This window comes from Hibiscus syriacus, unplaced genomic scaffold, assembly GCF_006381635.1.
Source record: "Hibiscus syriacus cultivar Baekdansim isolate YM2019G1 unplaced genomic scaffold, ASM638163v2 tig00111069_pilon, whole genome shotgun sequence".
Classification (NCBI taxonomy): domain Eukaryota; kingdom Viridiplantae; phylum Streptophyta; class Magnoliopsida; order Malvales; family Malvaceae; genus Hibiscus; species Hibiscus syriacus.
In genome coordinates, this window is record NW_024062970.1 from 1,074,325 (window position 1) to 1,094,532 (window position 20,208).

Consider the following 20,208-nt stretch of genomic DNA (forward strand, 5'->3'; position numbering starts at 1 on the left):
CCAACTTCACTACTTCTAGGTTCAACAACATACAATGTAACATCATCACTTGAAACACTAATGTAAGCAATGAATCGTTCAACATCTTCATTGTCGGTTAACAAATAAACTTTACCATTTCTCTAATAAGATAGCCTAAATCCACTTAGGGGCTCTAAATTCAATTTATTTGCAACACGTAACATTAGAGTTTCATAAGTTAACTTTTTTAATGACTGTTTTAGTTGAAGATTCATGGGTAAAGACATATATTGTAAAACACCATGAACATTTTCCCATGACCCTCCAAAACACAAATCTATCCAAACATGATCAACATTAGATGATTTCATTATTGTAAATTAATTTACTAAACAAACGAGCTGCGAAACTAAAACCTGTTGCCGGATGGGGAAGGATGTCGTTGGATATAGGAACGGATGTCGCCAGAGAGAGTGATAGATGGAGATGGAATGAGTTGCGATTTAGGGATTTAGGTTATGAGTTGCTGCTGCTGCGTAGTTATATATCCAAAACATTTGTGTTGCGAATTCAGAAATCGAGTTGCGAATTTAAAATTCAGTATTGCGATAGTAAGAATCACATTGCGATAGTCAAAATCGCGTTGCGATAGTCAGAATCTCGTTGCGATAGTCAGAATCTCGTTGTGATAGTCATAATCGCATTGCGATAGTCAGATTCGCGTTGCGATTTACGTATTCGCATTGCGAATTAGGAAAATCGCAATGCGAATTTGGAAAATCGTAATGCGATAGTCAGAATTGCGTTGCGAATCTGGAAACTGATTTGCGATACCGGAGATCACGTTGCGAATTATCGATCGCATTGCGATTTAGTTGGTCATTTTGGCAAATCCAAAAAAAATTCGTAAAATCGTATATTATAACATTTTTGGTCACTGAGGTTATTTTCTCTATTTATTATTATCTTTAGTTAAATTGTTAAATTTAAATTCTAAACAATATTTAATAAAAAATCTAAATAATCAAATAATTTTTTTTTGTGTAAATAAATTATTAAATTAATGTTGTAGGTGGAAAACATGAAGAACTATTAAAAAATTTGAAACATAAACTTTAAAAGTATGGACACTGTTTCGACAGTAAGTTATGTCCAACTATTGTCCAGAAAAAAATATCCATACCTATATTGTATGTATCGATACTTATATTTAAAACTTAACATGTTAAAATAAAATAGGTCCTACCTATTATGTTAAATTATTTACTGGTTTGCTTGAAGGTTACTTATAATGTAAACGGTAAAATAAAATAGGCGTTACCTATTACGTTAAAATACCTACTGATTTGTTTAAAGGTTACTAATAATGTAAACGATAAAATAAAATAGACACTACCTATTACGTTAAACTACCTACCTGTTTGTTTAAAGGTTACTAATAATGTAAAAGATAAAATAAAATAGGCACTACTTATTACGTGAAACTAACTACTTGTTTGTTTAAAAGTTAATAATAATGTAAAAAATAAAATAAAATAGGTGTTTCTATTATGTTAAATATGTTCTATCTATTACATTAAATAAATATTACCTATTATGTTAAACTAACTACTGATTTGTTTAAATGTTAATAATAATGTAAACGGTAAAATATATATAACTTAACTGTTTGAAATATTTTTTTAAAATTCGAAAGTATGGATGCTTACTCTAAAAGTATGAATACTCTAATGGTTAATAATAATGTATTCATACTTACTCTAAAGTATGGATATGTTTCGACAGTATGTAAACGATAAATATATACAACTTAACCGTTTGAAATATTTTAAAAATTCGAAAGTATGGATGCTCTAAATGTTAATAATAATGTATCTATGCTTACTTTAAAGTATTAATTTGCTAAATTATCGACCATCAGATCATAGTAGTATCGATATTTATTTTAAAAATAATTATAATCCACATATACGTAATATATTAAATCCTACCGATATCATTAAACACAACTTTAATACTCCATATTGTAATATATTTCTTTATTCAAAATAACATTATTTGACGCAACCTAGTATGTTAATATTTATTTATAAAAAATTAACATATTTTATCGTCGTGGGATTTCGAATGCCCCTTCAATTTAAACTTTGATAACATTATAGGCGCTATCTATGTTGATAATATTAATAACAAAATAAGTAATTAACCTATTTTTTTATTGTCGGATTTTTAAGGTCCCATCAGCTTAAACTTTGATAATATTTTAGACGCTACCTAATTTGTTGATAATATTGATAACAAATTAAGCAATTAATATATTTTGTTATCGTCGGATTTCTTAAAGTCCCATCAGCTTTAAAAAGACGCTACCTATTACATTAAATAAGCACTACTTGTTATGTTATTATGGTTAATAATGTTTCCAGTAATTAACTGGTTGTGTTATCGTCGAATTTCTAAAACTCCATTAACTTAAACTTTAATAACATTTTAAGCATTATCTAATATGTTAATAATATCGATAACAAACCAAATAATTAACTTATTTTGTTATCGTCGGATTTAAGACCCCGCCAGTTTTAAAAAGACGCTACCTATTACGTTACAAAAGTGTTATCTGTTATGTTATTATGATTGATAATGTTTCTAGTAATTAATTAGTTATGTTAAAGTCGATATTTTTTTGACGCATTTTACATACCACGATAATATTATTGATTATTACCATTATTATTACCAACACAAATAATATTTTCGGTGAAAACATATAACATTTACAGTAATATTTTTAACTGAACACCTATTTAATCAGTTACGTCATTTTTAACTATATATTAATCCGCTTGAAAATATCTCTAAAACAAATTTGAATAATGTTTTTAAACCTCTCCATTCGAGCTCCAATCAGCCCTCTCTCAGTGGTCGTGCCTTGCACTGCCCACACCGTCGTGACCATCGTTCACCCTCGACTAAAATTCGACCAACCACACTTCGAGAAGCTCCACTGTTAGCAGTGAAAGAATTCTCGAACGCTCGTCGAAATCCCAAACAACTGCCTCAGTTTTCTTCAATTTTTGGCCGATCAATTTGAGAGGTTAGAATAATAATAAATTGTCCAAATAAAATTGGAAGAAAAATTATAATAAATGTATATTCTCAAATTCATCTTAGCCTTATATATTTATCTAAGAAAAACAAGTAAATTTAACAAAATAAAACAGATATATTACTAAGCAAGTTGATAAATGGTTGATAAATAGAAATTAAATTAAAACTAATACTTATCCATTGCTATATATGAACAAGGAATTTTCAGTTAATTTCTTCTATATTTGTTTCCCTGGATCTTTTATTTCTAACTACCCTTTTCTCCTTTGTTTTCAACGATTTTTTGGAACATAGGGTTTTCCGTAGAGTTCTTGCATTAAAAAGAAAATATTTTTCAAGGCAAGAATTCTGAGAAAAGGGGTTAAATCTTAAGAAGACAAGAGATGAGCTGGTTGTCTTGTTGCAGGTCTGAGGAGCATCATCATCGCGGTGTTTCTCGTAATAAGAAACACACCAACACCACCTCCTACAGTGGGATATCATTTAGGTCTTTCATGCATACTTTGTCTCTCAAAACAGGTACTTATTTTTTTCATGTTTTGATTCTTACAGAACGATTCTGCTATAAGAATCTTGTTTATTTGATATAATGTGCATGTATATGTTTATGTATGTATGTATGTATGTATGTATGTATATATATGTATGTATGTAGGCTAAACTCCTGTTGTTAATCATTTATTCCTCTCTGAAAGTATACAGAAGCAGGTAAATATATATAAACTTGTTCATGCATGGCGGATCGAATATGAATATGAAGATATAACCCTTAATCGTAATCGTATCGGATATCGATATCCAAATATGAGTCTTTGGAGGATCATATTATCAAGAGTTGTATTGTCATAGGACTGACTCGTATTTGGATATCGATATGGGAATATGATCCTCCAAAGACCTTTAAATAGACTAGTGTCGGTACTCAACCTGAATACGAGTAACGTAAGCCGAATGGAAACACAGATATATCTTTATGCTACCAACCTTGGTGAACTTATAATTTTAGTCATGTTAATCAATGTGCAGATGGCAGCCAGCAGAAGATAGCTGAAGAAATTCAGAAGATCGGAAAAGCGAAAGTTTCGGCTCGTATCTTCACATTCCGGGAAATTCTTCTTGCAACAGACAACTTCAATTCTGATTATCTGATCGGCGAAGGCGGATTCGGCAGGGTTTACCAAGGATACATGAATCCTTGATCATGTATACGAACATTCTCCATTTGTTGTCTGAAACTGACGTTTGATGGATTATTTCATAATCTAATAGTTCAATGCTTTTTTTTTTACTGTCAGGTTGTAGCTGTGAAGCAGCTTGATAGAAATGGAATGCAAGGAAGTCGAGAATTCTTCTCTGAGGTTCTCATGTTAAGTCTGGTTCAACATCCGAATCTCGTCAACCTGATCGGATATTGTGCAGACGGGGATCAAAGAATTTTAGTTTATGAATATATGCCTAATGGATCTTTGGAAAATCATCTACTAGGCAATGTCACATGTTATTTTTCACTTGTTTCGTGCTCGTTACGTTGCCGGAGTCGTTTTTTTTCCTGGACTTGAGTTCTGAGAATGTCATATGTTTGTTCAGATTTAGCTCCTGGTGAGCAGCCACTGGATTGGCATACAAGGATGAAAATAGCTGTAGGAGCAGCCAAGGGACTAGAGTACTTACATGACTTCGCCGACCCGCCGATCATTTTTCGTGACTTTAAAGCGTCGAACATCTTACTGGATGAGAGCTTTAATCCCAAACTTTCCGATTTCGGACTTGCAAAGTTAGGGCCAACTGAAGGGAAGGAACATGTATCAACAAGGGTGATGGGGACCTATGGTTATTGTGCTCCAGAGTATGCCATGACAGGGAAGCTGACAACAAAATCGGATGTCTATAGTTTCGGCGTAGTGCTTCTGGAGATGATCTCGGGGAGGAGAGCTATAGATCTCGAAAGACCGATCGAAGAACAGAACCTGGTTGCTTGGGTATGTTCTAAATTATGACATTTGCATGGTTTTAGATAGATTGTGAGTTTAATTTATCATACATGATCTTGCAGGCAGAGCCATTTTTTAAAGAAAAGAAGTTCACATCGATGGCCGATCCCCTGCTCGAAGGGAATTACCCCTTGAAGGGTCTTTGTCAAGCTCTCGCGGTTGCAGCAATGTGCCTTCAGGAGGATGCCGAGACCCGACCATTGATCGCGGATGTCATAATGGCCATCGAGTACCTAGCCAGGCCGAAAGAAAATGAAAACATCGATGCTGAATCGCAAATAAACAATAGTGAGCTGCCGGACTAAAACAATCAACACCAGAGCCAGAATCATCAAATCTACAAGTCATTCATAACAGTACTAGGATGATGTTTGTGTAGAAAAAACTGTCAGTCAGTTAGATAATTTGATTTAAGGGGCTGTAATGGTTCCGGTAGCATTCGTGTTTCGTGTATTCGAAACCGTAACCATTTCTAAGCCGTGTTTTGGTTGATTCGACGGTAGGAGAATTGCAGACATCATTCATTTTGTTATTTGTAATTGGCTCATTGATATGAACTTCATTCTTTTCTTCTCAAACTAATTGATTTGCATATCCGGACTATGCTCCTGAGTGTTGCCCTCTTTCAACCCTGTTCGATCGGCATCTTCGAAACATAAAACCATATTACGAACAATATTTTTCTTCTCTCCCAAGCAACAAGAGACAATCACACGGAAGTTAGGACATCGTTTTAAGGATCCTGTAATTGAACCAGGGATCCTGTTAACCGATTCATGTCTGCAACTTCGATTGCAGAACACATACTCGGTAAGAACCCGCCGTCGTTGCGTGATCTCCTTTCTTCTGTTCCAGCCGACGATCGAGAACCAAAAACCCGATCTTGAACGACAATTCGAGCAATCTATTTCCACTCGTACACCGGATCCCATGACTACCACTACTACTACCACCCACAGTACCCTGTGCTTCTACTCGAACTTGGCGAAGTACTCGATTTCCTTCTTGAGAAGTGATCCTACGGTTCCCTGTGCCTATAGCAATAGGAGCCGAACCACCACCAGCGGCGGAGGAGACCATTTTTTTCTCCGGGAAAAAGATGGCGTCTTTGAAGGTGGATTTATGCAGCATCTTGGCCTTTTTTGGAGGGTATTTTAGGTTGAAGAAAGTGGTGGCCCCTGCTTGTTTTGGATTTGAGAGTATCTTCTCTTGACATACATAAAGTAGTTAGCTTTGTTAAAGTGGACGGCATGAGTTTCTGCATAATTGAGGGGTTGACATCATCATTTGCCTGCTTGTGATTTTCAGTGAAAAGCATGCAAATTGCAATGCATGTTTCCGGATGATTTTCTGTCTTTTTCCTTTACCAGAAAATTACTATTCTCCCACTGATTTTAGGATTGGTTCGCTTCATCTCAATTAGGAATGGGCAAGAGTCTGTTCAGTTTTTCATTCATTTGAATTTGATTCGAGTTTTTTTTTTTACTTTTTTTTTGTTTATTATTGATTTGAATTTAAAGAAATTTCATCTATTTAAACTCGATCTGATTTTTAAATAAAAGTTCTCATATGATCTTGATCCGACCTAAATATAAATATATATATGAAATAAAATAGAGAACTACTTAAAAGATAGATGATGTATTATTATAATTTAATTATATAAAATAATTTTTTGGTATAATCATGGTATCGAATCTATTGATCGACTAATCCGAATAGGTACTACAGAGGCGAAGGTGACCCTCCCAACCCAGTTTGCTCCATTCGTAATCGTCATGATTTGAACCCTAGCCTTACTCAAGGGATCTAGTGCTTCATTCTATTAGACCAAACTAGTTATTGGTAAAATAATTTATTTTTCATTCTATATTCAAATTTAATTCATTATTACACTTTAAAATTCTCGACTCGATCTAAACTTAAAATTTTTATTAAAATTATATAATTATATCAAAATCTATCAAATATGGATTCCATATGTATCCCAATTCCAATCAATAACGTTAGCCATCCGGTTCAGTAAGATTAACAATAAACTTTACAATTTGTTTATTTTATTTAAACACAATTTGCATATTTATTTACAATTTTAGGTTATTAGTAAGGGGTCATAAGGTAGGCTCTTAGTGCCGATGACTTCTCTCCTTTGCTTTGTTTTTATGTAAAAAATCCAATCTATAATTACATTTTTTTATTAGTTTAAGTAATTATAAGGTAGTATATTTAAATATTTATTTTGAAAATGATAATTTTAAGTACTACCTTGATAAAAAAATATTTAGGTACTTAAGTAAAAAATTAGATATTTTAGATACTTTTGGATATAAAACTTTTGATATATAAAAATAACTCATCAATTATTACTTGGTCTAGTGAGGTAAGAGACACATACACTCTTCAGATTAAGTGTTTGAATCCCAACGTTTTACAGATGAAAAAGTCTAGATTGAAATAAATGTCTCCATAATAAACTTTAAGTCAAACCAATCGATCAATGAATTTAGGATATGTTTGTTTCACGTAAAACGTTTTTTGAAAAATATTTTCCTCATTTTTCAGTGTTCGATTGGAGAAAACTGGTTGGTCAACGTAAAACATTTTCTTGGTCAACATAATTTTCTTTGTATTTTTTGAAAAATGACTTATGGTCTGATTTTCCGTAAGTCATTTTCCGAACTTTTCATTTCAAATAATAAATACTTAAAATAATTTTATTTTATGATTCTAATATTAATAAAATATTTTAATATAATTTTAATCAAAATATTAATTATTAAAATATTTAAAATATATTTATTAATATTTCTAATAATATAATATTATATTTTTAATATTACTTTAAAAATAATTAATATAATTTATAATATTTTATTTCAATAAAATATACCAATATTAATATTTTATTAATAAAATTATAAAAAATAATATTTTAATAAATAAATTATTTTAATATTTAAAAATAATAATATTAAGTTTTATGACAAATAATATTATTTATTTTATTTAATATTTATAATAAATAATTTTGAAAAAAATTCATCAACAAGTAGAAAAATTGTTTAAACATCTTCCAAACATCAAAAAATATTTTTCAATTTTTTTTTCCAGAAAATATAATTTATTTTATCGTTTTAAATGAAACAAACGACCCTTACATTTATTCTTAGAGAAAATCGCCTCAGTGACCAAAAATGCCTTATAATATACGATTTTAACCAACTTTTTTTGGATTTGCCAAAATGACCAACAAAATCGCAACGCGAAATAAAAATCGCAACGCGATCCCCAGAATCGCAAATCAGTTTCCAAAATCGCAACGCGATTCTTGAAAATCGCAATGCGATAGTACAAATTCGCATTGCGATTTTACAGAATCGCAACGCGAATATGAAAATCGCAACGCGAACACATAAATCGCAACGCGTATCCGTAAATCGCAACGCGAACACATAAATCGCAACGCGTATCCGTAAATCGCAATGCGTATCCGTATATCGCAACGCGTATCCGTAAATCGCAACGACAATACGTAAAATCGCAACGCGTATCCGTAAATCGCAACGCGATTTTTAAAGCGCATTATAATCGCTACGCGTATTTTATTTTCAAATTACAAAAACGAATATTAAGACAAAATCCCGTAATCGCAACTCATAACCTAAAACCTAAAATCACAACTCAGTCCCATCTCCATCTCTCACTCTCTACGGCGAAATCCGTCCCCATCTCCGAAGATTTCCGTCCCCATCTCCGGCGAAATCCCTCACAACCATTCACGGTCAGAAATCCCTCACAATATTCAGAAATGGAAAATCAACCTCCGATGGTTAGTTTTTTTAATTATTTTTATTTTGAAATTTTTGCATTATTATAGGTTTTTCATATTGAAACTGATGATAAGTTTACTGGTCATTTCAATAATAGATTAACCATTTCACTTAGATTTCATTTCGCGTTACGATCTCTTGTTGCGATTTTCATTTCGCGTTGCTATTCTCTCGTTGCGATTTTCAAGTTAGTATTTGTCTTTGTCTTTGTTCTGTCTTTTGGTTGAAGTAATGCAATCCATTCAAGTTTCAATTTGCAGAAGAGTCGCAACGAGATAAATGAAAATCGCAACGTGAAAATGACTATCTGCAACGAGAAAAATGAAAATCGCAACGAGAGAATCGCAACGCGAAATGAAAATCGTAACGAGAGAATCGCAACGCGAAACCAAAATCGCATTGCGATTTTCATTTCGCGTTGCGATTCTCTCGTTGCGATTTTCATTTCGCGTTGCGATTCTCTCGTTGCGATTTTCATTTCTCTCGTTGCGACAGTCATTCTCTCGTTGCGATTTTCATTTCAACCAAAAGACAAAACAGTGTTGCAAATTTTAGTTTCAAGAATAAACTACTACTTTTTATGTTTATTGTTTTTGGTATATCTTCACAGTGTAGTTTTTGGTATATCTAACTTGGTATGTTTATTATTTTTGTAGAAATTTTTTTCGGCTTCATTGACATTAAGGAATAAAGTTAGCCTAGCCACTACAATTGCTTCGAAGCTTTCACCTGCACAAAGACAATTGTTTGAGGAAACCTGCTTCGGGCCATGGCTGAGAGTACAGCATCCGGGTGGAGATGCTAATTTGACCCATTTGTGGCTTCAGACCATGACATCAAATCTACCCGACAGTATACAACGTGGTGAGGAAGAGATATGGTTTCATTTTCCACCAGCGTATACTTGTTTTGGGCGGAAGGAGTTCTGCTTAATCACTGGTCTACGATTCGGACACGATGATGTAGGCCGGTACACTCGTCATATCGCTCGCCCATCATGGTTATCCCGGTTTTTCCGGATGAGTCAATGGAGAAGCCGAACCACACGTCGACGACCTGAAGAAATTGTTTAATAAGAAAGCTGGTTTCACTCGGATGGATGACGTCGATGTTGTCCGAGTATGCCTTCTACTACTTGTGTATGTCAGCTTTTTAGGCAAAGAGGCCAGACAACCTATTCCTCGGGAGCTAATAATATTGGTAGATGACCTGAATGCATGGAATCTGTTTCCGTGGGGTTCGTATATATGGAAAGCTACCTGGACTAAGTTGTCTACTGCCTTTGATGACCGCAAAAGTTTGCGTGGCGATGGGTCGAAATACACTTTGTCAGGCTTTGTTTGGGCCTTTAAGGTAAGAATTTCTATATAATGTTTCTAAAATTATAATTAATTATTTAACAATTACTAATTTTGTTATTATATTGTTTGTAGATTTGGATATTCGAGGCTTTCCCCAGCATGCGTACATATGCAATAAAAACGTCAAATGATATTCCCAGGGCTATTTCCTGGAAGAGGAAAACTCTGTTGGATTGGGAAGACTTAATACCATATGCGACAATAAATAATGTAAGTTAACACAAATACTTTCATATAATATATAAACAAGTTATTAATAGTAGACGTTTAACTTTGTTTGAGTTTTTATATTGTTAGGAGGCCAACATTCCATTACAAAGTCTGACACCCACGGAGGAAGAGCTTGCCACTGATTGGTGGCAAGCTAGTCAGAGTTTTTTGATGGCACGGATGATGAGCAGCATCCACTTCCTCCAATTCGAGAGCCATCACCTCACCCAGAGCCATCACCCGATCGACCCGACTATACACCTCTAGAACGAGCCATCACCTATCCCGTCACATCATCGAGCCTCTTCTCCACCATCACCTCATGATAGGCGACCGGTAAAGAGGCCACGACATTTATCTCCTTGTTCTCCACCTCCACGGGATGAGTTACGTGATGAGGTCAATGCCTTGCGTGAGGAGATCGGTACTCTACGCGATAACGATGGTGCATGGCGTGTGGAGGTGTCAACTTTACGTGGTGAGGTTGCCGCTCTACGTGAGATGATAGTATCGTTGCAGAATGAGGTTCATACTCTACGCAACGAGGTAAGTTTAAGATTTTCCATATTTAACTTAATGATAAATTTACTCGTAATTTCACTTAGATTAGCCATTTCACTTAGATTGCTTAGTAAATTTATTCGGTTGCTGCCAATTCTGCTAAACTGTGTATTCTTTAACACTGTGAAATAGTATTTGTCTTTGTTTTGTCTTTTGGTTGAAAGTAAATTTGTTCGGTTGCTGCCAATTCTGCTAAACTGTGTATTCTTTAACACTGTGAAATAGTATTTGTCTTTTGGTTGAAAGTAAATTTGTTCGGTTGCTGCCAATTCTGCTAAACTGTGTATTCTTTAACACTGTGAAATAGTATTTGTCTTTGTTTTGTCTTTTGGTTGAAAGTAAATTTGTTCGGTTGCTGCCAATTTGCTAAACTGTGTATTCTTTAACACTGTGAAATAGTATTTGTCTTTGTTTTGTCTTTTGGTTGAAAGTAAATTTGTTCGGTTGCTGCCAATTCTGCTAAACTGTGTATTTAACACTGTGAAATAGTATTTGTCTTTGTTTTGTCTTTTGGTTGAAAGTAAATTTGTTCGGTTGCTGCCAATTCTGCTAAACTGTGTATTCTTTAACACTGTGAAATAGTATTTGTCTTTGTTTTGTCTTTTGGTTGAAGTAATGCAATCGATTCAAGTTTCAATTTGCAGAAGAAGAAATAGTTTACTTTCGCAACACGAAACTTAAAATCGCAACGAGAGAATCGCAACGCGAAATGAAAATCGCAACAAAAGAATCGCAACGCGAAACCAAAATCGCAACGACAAAATCGCAACGCGAAACCAAAATCGCATTGCGATTTTCATTTCGCGTTGCGATTCTCTCGTTGCGATTTTCATTTCGCATTGCGATTCTGTCGTTGCGTTTTCATTTCGCGTTGCGATTTTGGTTTCGCGTTGCGATTTTGGTTTCTCGTTGCGATTCTCATTTCGCGTTGCGATTTTAAGTTTCGTGTTGCGAAAGTAAACTATTTCTTCTTCTGCAAATTGAAACTTGAATGGATTGCATTACTTCAACCAATAGACAAAACAAAGACAAATACTAACTTCAGGGTATTAGTTTGAAACATATTTTTCTTTGTTATCTGATGCATTTTGTGAACTATGATAGAATAATGACTTGGGTGAATACAATGCAAGTTTGAAACATATTTGTCTTTGTTTTCACTGTTTAATATCATGTCTGTTATTTACTGATTTTTGTATTTAATTATTTAGCGGCCTGATAGAGTGGATGCTTTACGTCGGGTTATGCTTGCACGGAGTTCACGCATCAGACAGCGTGCACGTGCTATTAAGTCTCCGTACACCCCAATAGTGCGAAGACACCGCAAGAAGAAGCCCGACTCGCCTGTCATCCCTCAAGAGTCCACTCCTATCGTTGAAGAGGCCCCCCCTATCATTCCTCGAGAGTCCCCTCCCACCGTTCAAGAGGCCACTGTCATCATTGAAGAGGTCCCTCCCACCATTCAAGAGCCCGATTCACATGGCGTCATATGTAGGCTTCTTGAGAAACCCTCTGACGTGCCGGACATGATGGATTCAAGTTGGCTCTCGTATGAGTTACCGGCCAGTACCATACCGGTATCTGAAGAGGAGAGGGAACAAACTACCGGACACAATTCTGGATAACACCCTTTGGGCTAAGACCGCAGTTGATTTTTATCTACATGAGCGGAGCCAGGGTGTTTCACTGACATATGCAAGCTCACCGATGATATCTATTTGTTGCTTGATCGGTCTTGGTGGGGCGTATTATTAGGGGTCGAAGACAATGGCTATTTCGATGGGGGGGTAAGTCTTATATTTTTCTTATATTTCAATTTGATTAATTTTTTTTAAATTTATGTAAGTCACTAATATATGTCTTTTTTGTAAAACAGCATATCGATGCATAGGTGACACGTCTTCTAATAATAAGAAAACTTAAGAAAATAAAAATATACGATATACATTATGCCGACGTCTTTTAACGCCGTTCACTTGAAGAATGCACGAGATGAATCATTTGATTTGGGCAATGGACAAGCTAAACTTATCCTGCATGGTGGGAGGTCGATAAGGTTAGTATTTATTTTAGATTAAGTTTAAAGGTTTTATGAAATAAGTGCGTAAATGAATGAATTATTACTTATGATTGCAGGTGTTCATCCCTGTTTTGGAACGTAAACATTGGATTCTCGTCGAGCTTCAGCTCCCATCCCTTAAGACAATAGTGTATGACAACATGATAAATTACATCATTGGCTGATTTAAGAGATGTTATTAAGGGATGGAGCTCTCATTTGGCTAAATTCTTGGATGCGATCAATTATTGGACTCGTTCTGGAAACAAGAAGCCAAAGAAGCTCAATATTACAGTTATTAGAGACGAGACCGCGCCACAACAAACGAGCGGAGCCAGAGGAGATTGTGGTCCTCTCGTATGCTTGGCGTTGGAGCGTTTGACGACGGGAAACACCAAGTATCTACCTCCCACCGATAGAGATAGAGCTGCAGTAGGCTTGTGGTTTCGGCATTATATGGCTAAATCGATATATACGAGATGCTGCCTACCTGCATCCGCGTTATAAAAATGTCCATAAACAATTGGTAAGTTTATAGACTTTTGGTTTGAAAATGTTTGGTTAAGTACCTAGAATTCAATAATTTGCTGTTTGTAGGTTTTAGATGTGTAGAAAGTGTTGTTTGAGCAAATGTTGGTTTCTGCAGGTTAATCTCAGAAGTGAACTGCGTGAAAATGATGTATGGCTGCAAAAGTTGATTCAATAGTTTAATTGATTGTTTTTTGATTGTTTAATTGATTTGTAAAGTTGATTCAATAGATGATCGGAAATAAGAATTATTGCTTATTTTTTGATTGTTTAATTGATTTGTAAAAGATGATTTGTAAAAGTTGATTTGTGTAATTGATGCGAACATAATTCTTATTTGTGCTTGTTTAATTGATTGAAATGTAATGGTTGATTTTGTTGATTTCAATCTGCATTATGTTGAAGGCAAAAATGACTATCGCAATGCGAAATGAAAATCGCAATACGAAATGAAAATCGCAACGAGAGAATCGCAATGCGAAATGAAAATCGCAATGCGGAAATGAAAATCGCAACGAGAGAATCGCAATGCGATTTTAATTTCGCATTGCGATTCTCTCGTTGCGATTTTCATTTCGCATTGCGATTTTCATTTCGCATTGCGATTCTCTCGTTGCGATTTTCATTTCCGCATTGCGATTCTCTCGTTGCAATTTTCATTTCACATTGCGATTTTCATTTCCGCATTGCGATTTTCATGTTGGGATTTTCATTTCGCATTGCGATTCTCTCATTGCGATTGTAATTTCCGTGTTGCGATAGTCAAATGCATGCCTAATAAGTGATAACAACTGAATAACAAGAGTTGGTTAAGTCAAAATGGTTGGCCTGAGTCATTAATTCAACTGAAAATGTTAAAAGTTCACATAAAATCCACATAATACAACGTTTGCATTTAAAAATCACCTAAGAACAGTCCCAAAAGGTAAAGCCAATTGTGATTGGGATTTTAAAGATGATTGCCTTTTGCTTGACACCATATGAGCTTTGGATTTTGATGAGGATCCATATTTTGGTAGAGGAAAAGATGATTTTGATGGCACTGGTGATCCACATGTCAACTTTGTATGACCACTTTCCTTGCACCGACTACATGTCGATCTCTTCTTCTCTTCACCCTTAGACGGTATACGATCGTGACTTTTTGGTCGGCCAGGTAGCCTTCTGTCCATGGCTGGTGGCAAAACTGTTTGTAAGTCATCTGGTATGTCCCACTCAGAAGGATGTGGAATAGGGTAGACAATCTCGGCATAAGTCTGTCGATAAACTTCTGTAGTGTAGCAATCCATAGCGTATGCGCTTGAATCATCTTGGTTTAAATGAATCGCAACTTTTATAACATGGTCACACGGATAACCAGATGTTTGCCATTTCATACAACTACACGTCTTTGCATTTAGATCGACTAGCCCATTTAAGTTATTATCCAGTACTTGAAACAAAGTGTTTGAACATGGGCGCATGCAAGTAATAAGTTTACTCCAAGGTATCGACCTTTCAAATGTGCTCCGTCAACTATAATAACTGGGCGCATGCAAGTAATAAACGAACGAATCTACAAAATAATATACACAAGAAATATAATCATTTAAATGTGAAATGCATGTAACTAACAAAAATGAGTCAACAAAATTATATTGATTTACTAACCGTAGCACCAATGGCGATAAACAGCAACTCAAAGCGTCCATCTCTATCTGTTTTGATATGAGTTACCGACCCATGATTTTTCAGCTTTAAATTGTGACAATAAGCCGGCAGTTGGGCAAACGATGCTTCTGGCGACCCCCTCAACAATTCCAAAGCATAACATTTGGCTCTCCAAGCTTGAGAATATGATATACTAATCTTGAACCGAGCATTCATGTCAGTCATAATTTCATGTCCCCGATATACCCTGCCATTCAAAAACATTAACTCAGCCAGAAAACCACCCAACACCTTTTTGTTTGCCTGTCTATGGTGAGGAAAAACTTGGGTTCTTGAACATGTATGTTTATCAATAAAATTCCTAACTTGAAACATTTCGCAATCTTTTATTCTCTTTGCAATCATACGCCACGTACAGTTTTTGTCAATCATACACCTTGTTTCGAAACGATCTTTGCTTGATTTGTTAACTTTTAGTTGATAACCATCTTCCACACATTTCGTATACAAAGCTATCTTCAAGTCTTCCTTTGTATCAAAACAATCATCTTTCTTGATACGAATAACTTTTGTGTAACAATCAACTGCTTTCTTTACCAACTCTTCTTCCGGTATCTGAAGTAATTCTGGCATATTCCAGTTATACGCCCGTGGCATTTTCCTTTCTTCGGGGACTTTTTCTTCTTCTTTTTCTTCTTCAGGATTATATGAATTACAGAATGGATGTTCAACGTGTTCATTCACAGTCGTAACTTCCTCCTCATTATCATCAACAATACATTCTTCGGCAACGGCTGTTTCATCATCAAAATTCGGGTATTGACCAATATCAAAATCATTACACGCAGGGTATGTTTTCTTCTGAAACATCATCAAATCCGTGTATTGACCAATATCAAAGTCGGATATTGACCAAGACCAAATTTCGAATACTGACTAGTACTCACAATTTTTTCTGTTGGCTCATCATCGTCTAACTGGTCAATACGAAAACCGGAATTTGGTGCTGAAAGTTGATTGGGATTTGGATTAGAGAAAGGTTGTGGGTTTTGAGAAAAACTTAGTTGATTACTACCCGCTACTGACCCAACAATACTACTTCTAGGTTCAACAACATACAATGTAACATCATCTTGTGAAACACTAATGTAAGCAATGAATCGTTCAACATCTTCATTGTCGGTTAACAAATAAACTTTACCATTTCTCTGATAAGATAGCCTAAATCCACTTAGGGGCTCTAAATTCAATTTATTTGAAACACGTAGCATTAGAGTTTCATAAGTTAACTTTTGTAAAGACAATTTTAGTTGAAGATTCATGGTAAAGGCATATTGTAAAACACCATGAACATTATCCCATGACCCTCCAAAACACAAATCTATCCAAACATGATCAACATTAGATGATTTCATGGTTGTAAATTAATTTACTAAACGACGAGCTGCGAAACTAAAACCTGTTGCCGGATTGGGAAGGATGTCGTTGGATATAGGAACGGATGTCGCCGGAGAGAGTGATAGATGGAGATGGAATGAGTTGCGATTTAGGGATTTAGTTTATGATTTGCTGCTGTTGCGTAGTTATATACCCAAAATTTCAGTGTTGTGATTTACAGATTCTCGTTGCGATTTACGGATTATCGTTGCGATTTACAGATTCTCGTTGCGATTTACGGATTATCGTTGCGATTTACGGATACGCGTTGCGATATACGGATACGCATTGCGATTTACGGATACGCGTTGCGATTTACGGATACACGTTGCGATTTACGGATACGCGTTGCGATTTATGTGTTCGCGTTGCGATTTTCATATTCGCGTTGCGATTCTGTAAAATCGCAATGCGAATTTGTACTATCGCATTGCGATTTTCAAGAATCGCGTTGCGATTTTGGAAACTGATTTGCGATTCTGGGGATCGCGTTGCGATTTTTATTTCGCGTTGCGATTTTGTTGGTCATTTTGGCAAATCCAAAAAAAGTTGGTTAAAATCGTATATTATAAGGCATTTTTGGTCACTGAGGCGATTTTCTCTTATTCTTAAAACTCTGACCAACAATCAAAGTATAATAGAAGCTTTTGTACAAAACAGTTTCAGTCTGTTGGGTTCAAATCTTGATCCGACCAGACAATGTACTACTTGCTCATACACCTTTACAGTTGCCTGATGGAATATATATATATATATATATATATATATATATATTTAAATGGCCAAATATCAATTTCTTAAAGAAAAAGAACAAAAGAGGAGAGAAAAATATATTTTTATTTCCCGCAAATTTCTATTATAGTTTACATGGTAATGGTATTAAGCTATGATAAAGGATTAAACACAAATACCCAAAGTGAAAAAAATAGAAATGAAACAATCCTATACAAAAGTAGAGAGATAATTGGGCATGGCCTTCATACATAACATTAGCCAATGGGTCAGATCCCAGAACCCATGAAGAAACTTGTAGATACTCATTTTGTTCGGAGTTTTGTCCAAATTTCATTTGCGTGTGTATATTATATAGGTTCATATTAGTTATTATTACTAGTTATGCATGTGTATATATATATATATATATATATATATATATATATATATATATATATATATATGGTGTTATTGATATGGGAAAGTTAGTAGTTATTATTGTTTATTAATCATGTGGGTGTGTCCATATATTATAGATATTATTATTTTAAATGTCGGGGTTGTAACTATATATATAATTTAATTATAATATAATATATTATATTACATATGTGAAATGATGGCTGAAATTTGAAACAACCATTGGTTTTTGGTTATAGGCCCAAGTATTATAAATGTGTAACCCATATACCCAAATGCAAGTTGTCCAATCGGACTGGAGGCCTGGGAAGCAAACAACTTAACTGTTAGGGGCAGTTTGGTTCACGGCATAAGATATTACCGGGGAATGGAATCCTCATTCCCCCATTTGGTTGGTCGGTAATTTTATTCTCGGTAATCTTTTATTACCAATAGTGTATTTTTTGGGTATATTACCGGGAATGTGATTACCCCATTCTCTTAGGTATTGTTGGATTACCGACATTTTGGACTAAAATGCCCTTAAATTTTTTTCTTCAAAATTATCCTTCTTTTGTTGTTGAATAATAAAAATTTTGCGAAGGATAAATTTGCTTTTTTAGATTTACAAAAAAAAGTTCATAATTAAAATTTTATATAAAATTCAAGGGTTAAAATAAAATTTTACCCTTTCATTAAACTTATTTATCTTTTCAATTTTGTAAAAAAAATTATAAAAATTATAAAAATTTTATGAATTTAAATTTTTAAAGAAAATATATAAATTAATTATAGTAATATTATAGTAGAATTCAACTTGTTAAAAAATAAATATATAATAAGAACAATTTGGTAAAATATACATTTCAATAATCTTTTATTCCTTTAATCAAACATGATAATCTTACATTTCTACTAAACCAACCAAACACAAATACAACATTCCCAGTAATCCTATTCCCTGGTAATCTTTTATTCACACTTATAATCTTATATTCCGTGAATCAAACGCATTTTTAGGGGTTGGAGGAAACCCTAGCTTCCATAAAGTCCCTAGAGTCGCCAAGCCTCAACTGTCAGATGAAGGATAGATCCAACAGTCCAGATAAGGTATGATGTAGGGTTTGTTTACCCTAGAATATTGATGCCACCGCCAACGTGTTACAACCGATAAATCCAATCAGTGATCCAACGATCTAGATTCAAACAGGGAGAATCAAACCGTTCAGATTCGCGCGTGGGATACACACACTCCTCCCAAGCTTCCACACGCCCGTGCAACGCCTCTGTTTTACTTGAGGACCTGCAACAACCGTATGTTCCCCCTACCACATTCCCTCGACAATGGGCAGAGCAACCCAGACGCAAAACTCCAATGGTCCCTCGCATGCAAACAATAAAAATATCAGAAAAATTAAAAAAGAACGGAGGGGATATAACAACAACAATAATCAACAAACAGATGGGGTATCTCTTTTCTATAGGGTGCAAAAAACTAAGAACTTAGCAATGGATCAAAAATCGATCTCCTTCTCTCGAACGATAAAACACAACAAGAACGAAACCAAAATGATCCTCCCTTTTATGAGTGAACAACCAACTAACCAAATAATAATCCCATAAAGAAAAATTCTTACCTTTTCGGTCCAAAAAATTCCATCGTTATCGCTCGGAAGTAAAACTCCATCGAGTCAAAGGTAAAGCCTTCATTCTTTAGTCATTTTCGAGTGGTTTCAACATTCAGCCAAGAGCATCCTGGGGGGTTTGGTTTGGTTTGGTTTTTGAGAGGTATTTTATCGGGGTTAGGATAGATTAGAGTTTGGGGTCTGAATAGAGGCCATTAGATGGATTTTTAGCCCCTTGTCAGGGTAGTTGTTCGGTGAAAACCATGGTGGCTACCGAGTTTAACCAGAATAGAGAGGAGGAGCGGCACACATAAGAGTGAAAAAGAAAAAGTGAAAAGGAATGAAAAAAGTAAGGGGACGGCGAAAGATAGAGAGAACGATGGATGAAGGAAAAAAGGGGAAAGCCAAATGAGGTAGGGTACATTTTTTTACCCAAAATATTATTCATATATTATTGCCAAAATGAAAGCATTTCGGGGTTTAAGGTAACCCGCATCTGGTCGGGGGGTTAATCGTCTGAGAGCTCTTTCGAACTTTAATCTGTTGCATTTTGGTCTTATTCCATAATTTTTGAATTCCTGATTTTATCTCATTGTTTTTGTGCTTTCTATTTTAGTATTTAGGCTTAGTTATTTGAAGTTTTTATCTGTTTGCAGATTTGACATGCCATTTTCAGAATTTTTCAATTTAATCCTGTGTATGTTTGTAGGTTTATTATCATTTCCAGTGCTTATATTTTGTGTTATTTTCATTTTGATTGTAACACCCCAATTT

At 34.8% G+C, this 20,208-nt stretch overlaps 2 protein-coding genes across 2 annotated transcripts; both read left to right on the forward strand.

Moving 5' to 3' along the window:
* Positions 1 to 3,341: 3,341 nt before the first annotated feature.
* Positions 3,342 to 4,268, forward strand: LOC120151734 (probable serine/threonine-protein kinase PBL23). The gene is made up of 2 exons (XM_039164108.1): positions 3,342 to 3,588; positions 4,096 to 4,268. Exons 1-2 carry the CDS (start codon positions 3,453 to 3,455, stop codon positions 4,266 to 4,268), a joined length of 309 nt encoding a protein of 102 aa, XP_039020039.1. The 5' UTR covers positions 3,342 to 3,452.
* Positions 4,269 to 4,270: 2 nt separating this feature from the next.
* LOC120151847 (probable serine/threonine-protein kinase PBL23) lies at positions 4,271 to 5,568 on the forward strand. Its single transcript, XM_039164177.1, has 4 exons — positions 4,271 to 4,309; positions 4,365 to 4,554; positions 4,657 to 5,048; positions 5,123 to 5,568. The coding sequence occupies exons 1-4, from the start codon at positions 4,271 to 4,273 to the stop codon at positions 5,363 to 5,365; spliced, it is 864 nt and encodes a 287-aa protein (XP_039020108.1). The 3' UTR covers positions 5,366 to 5,568.
* Positions 5,569 to 20,208: the final 14,640 nt, after the last annotated feature.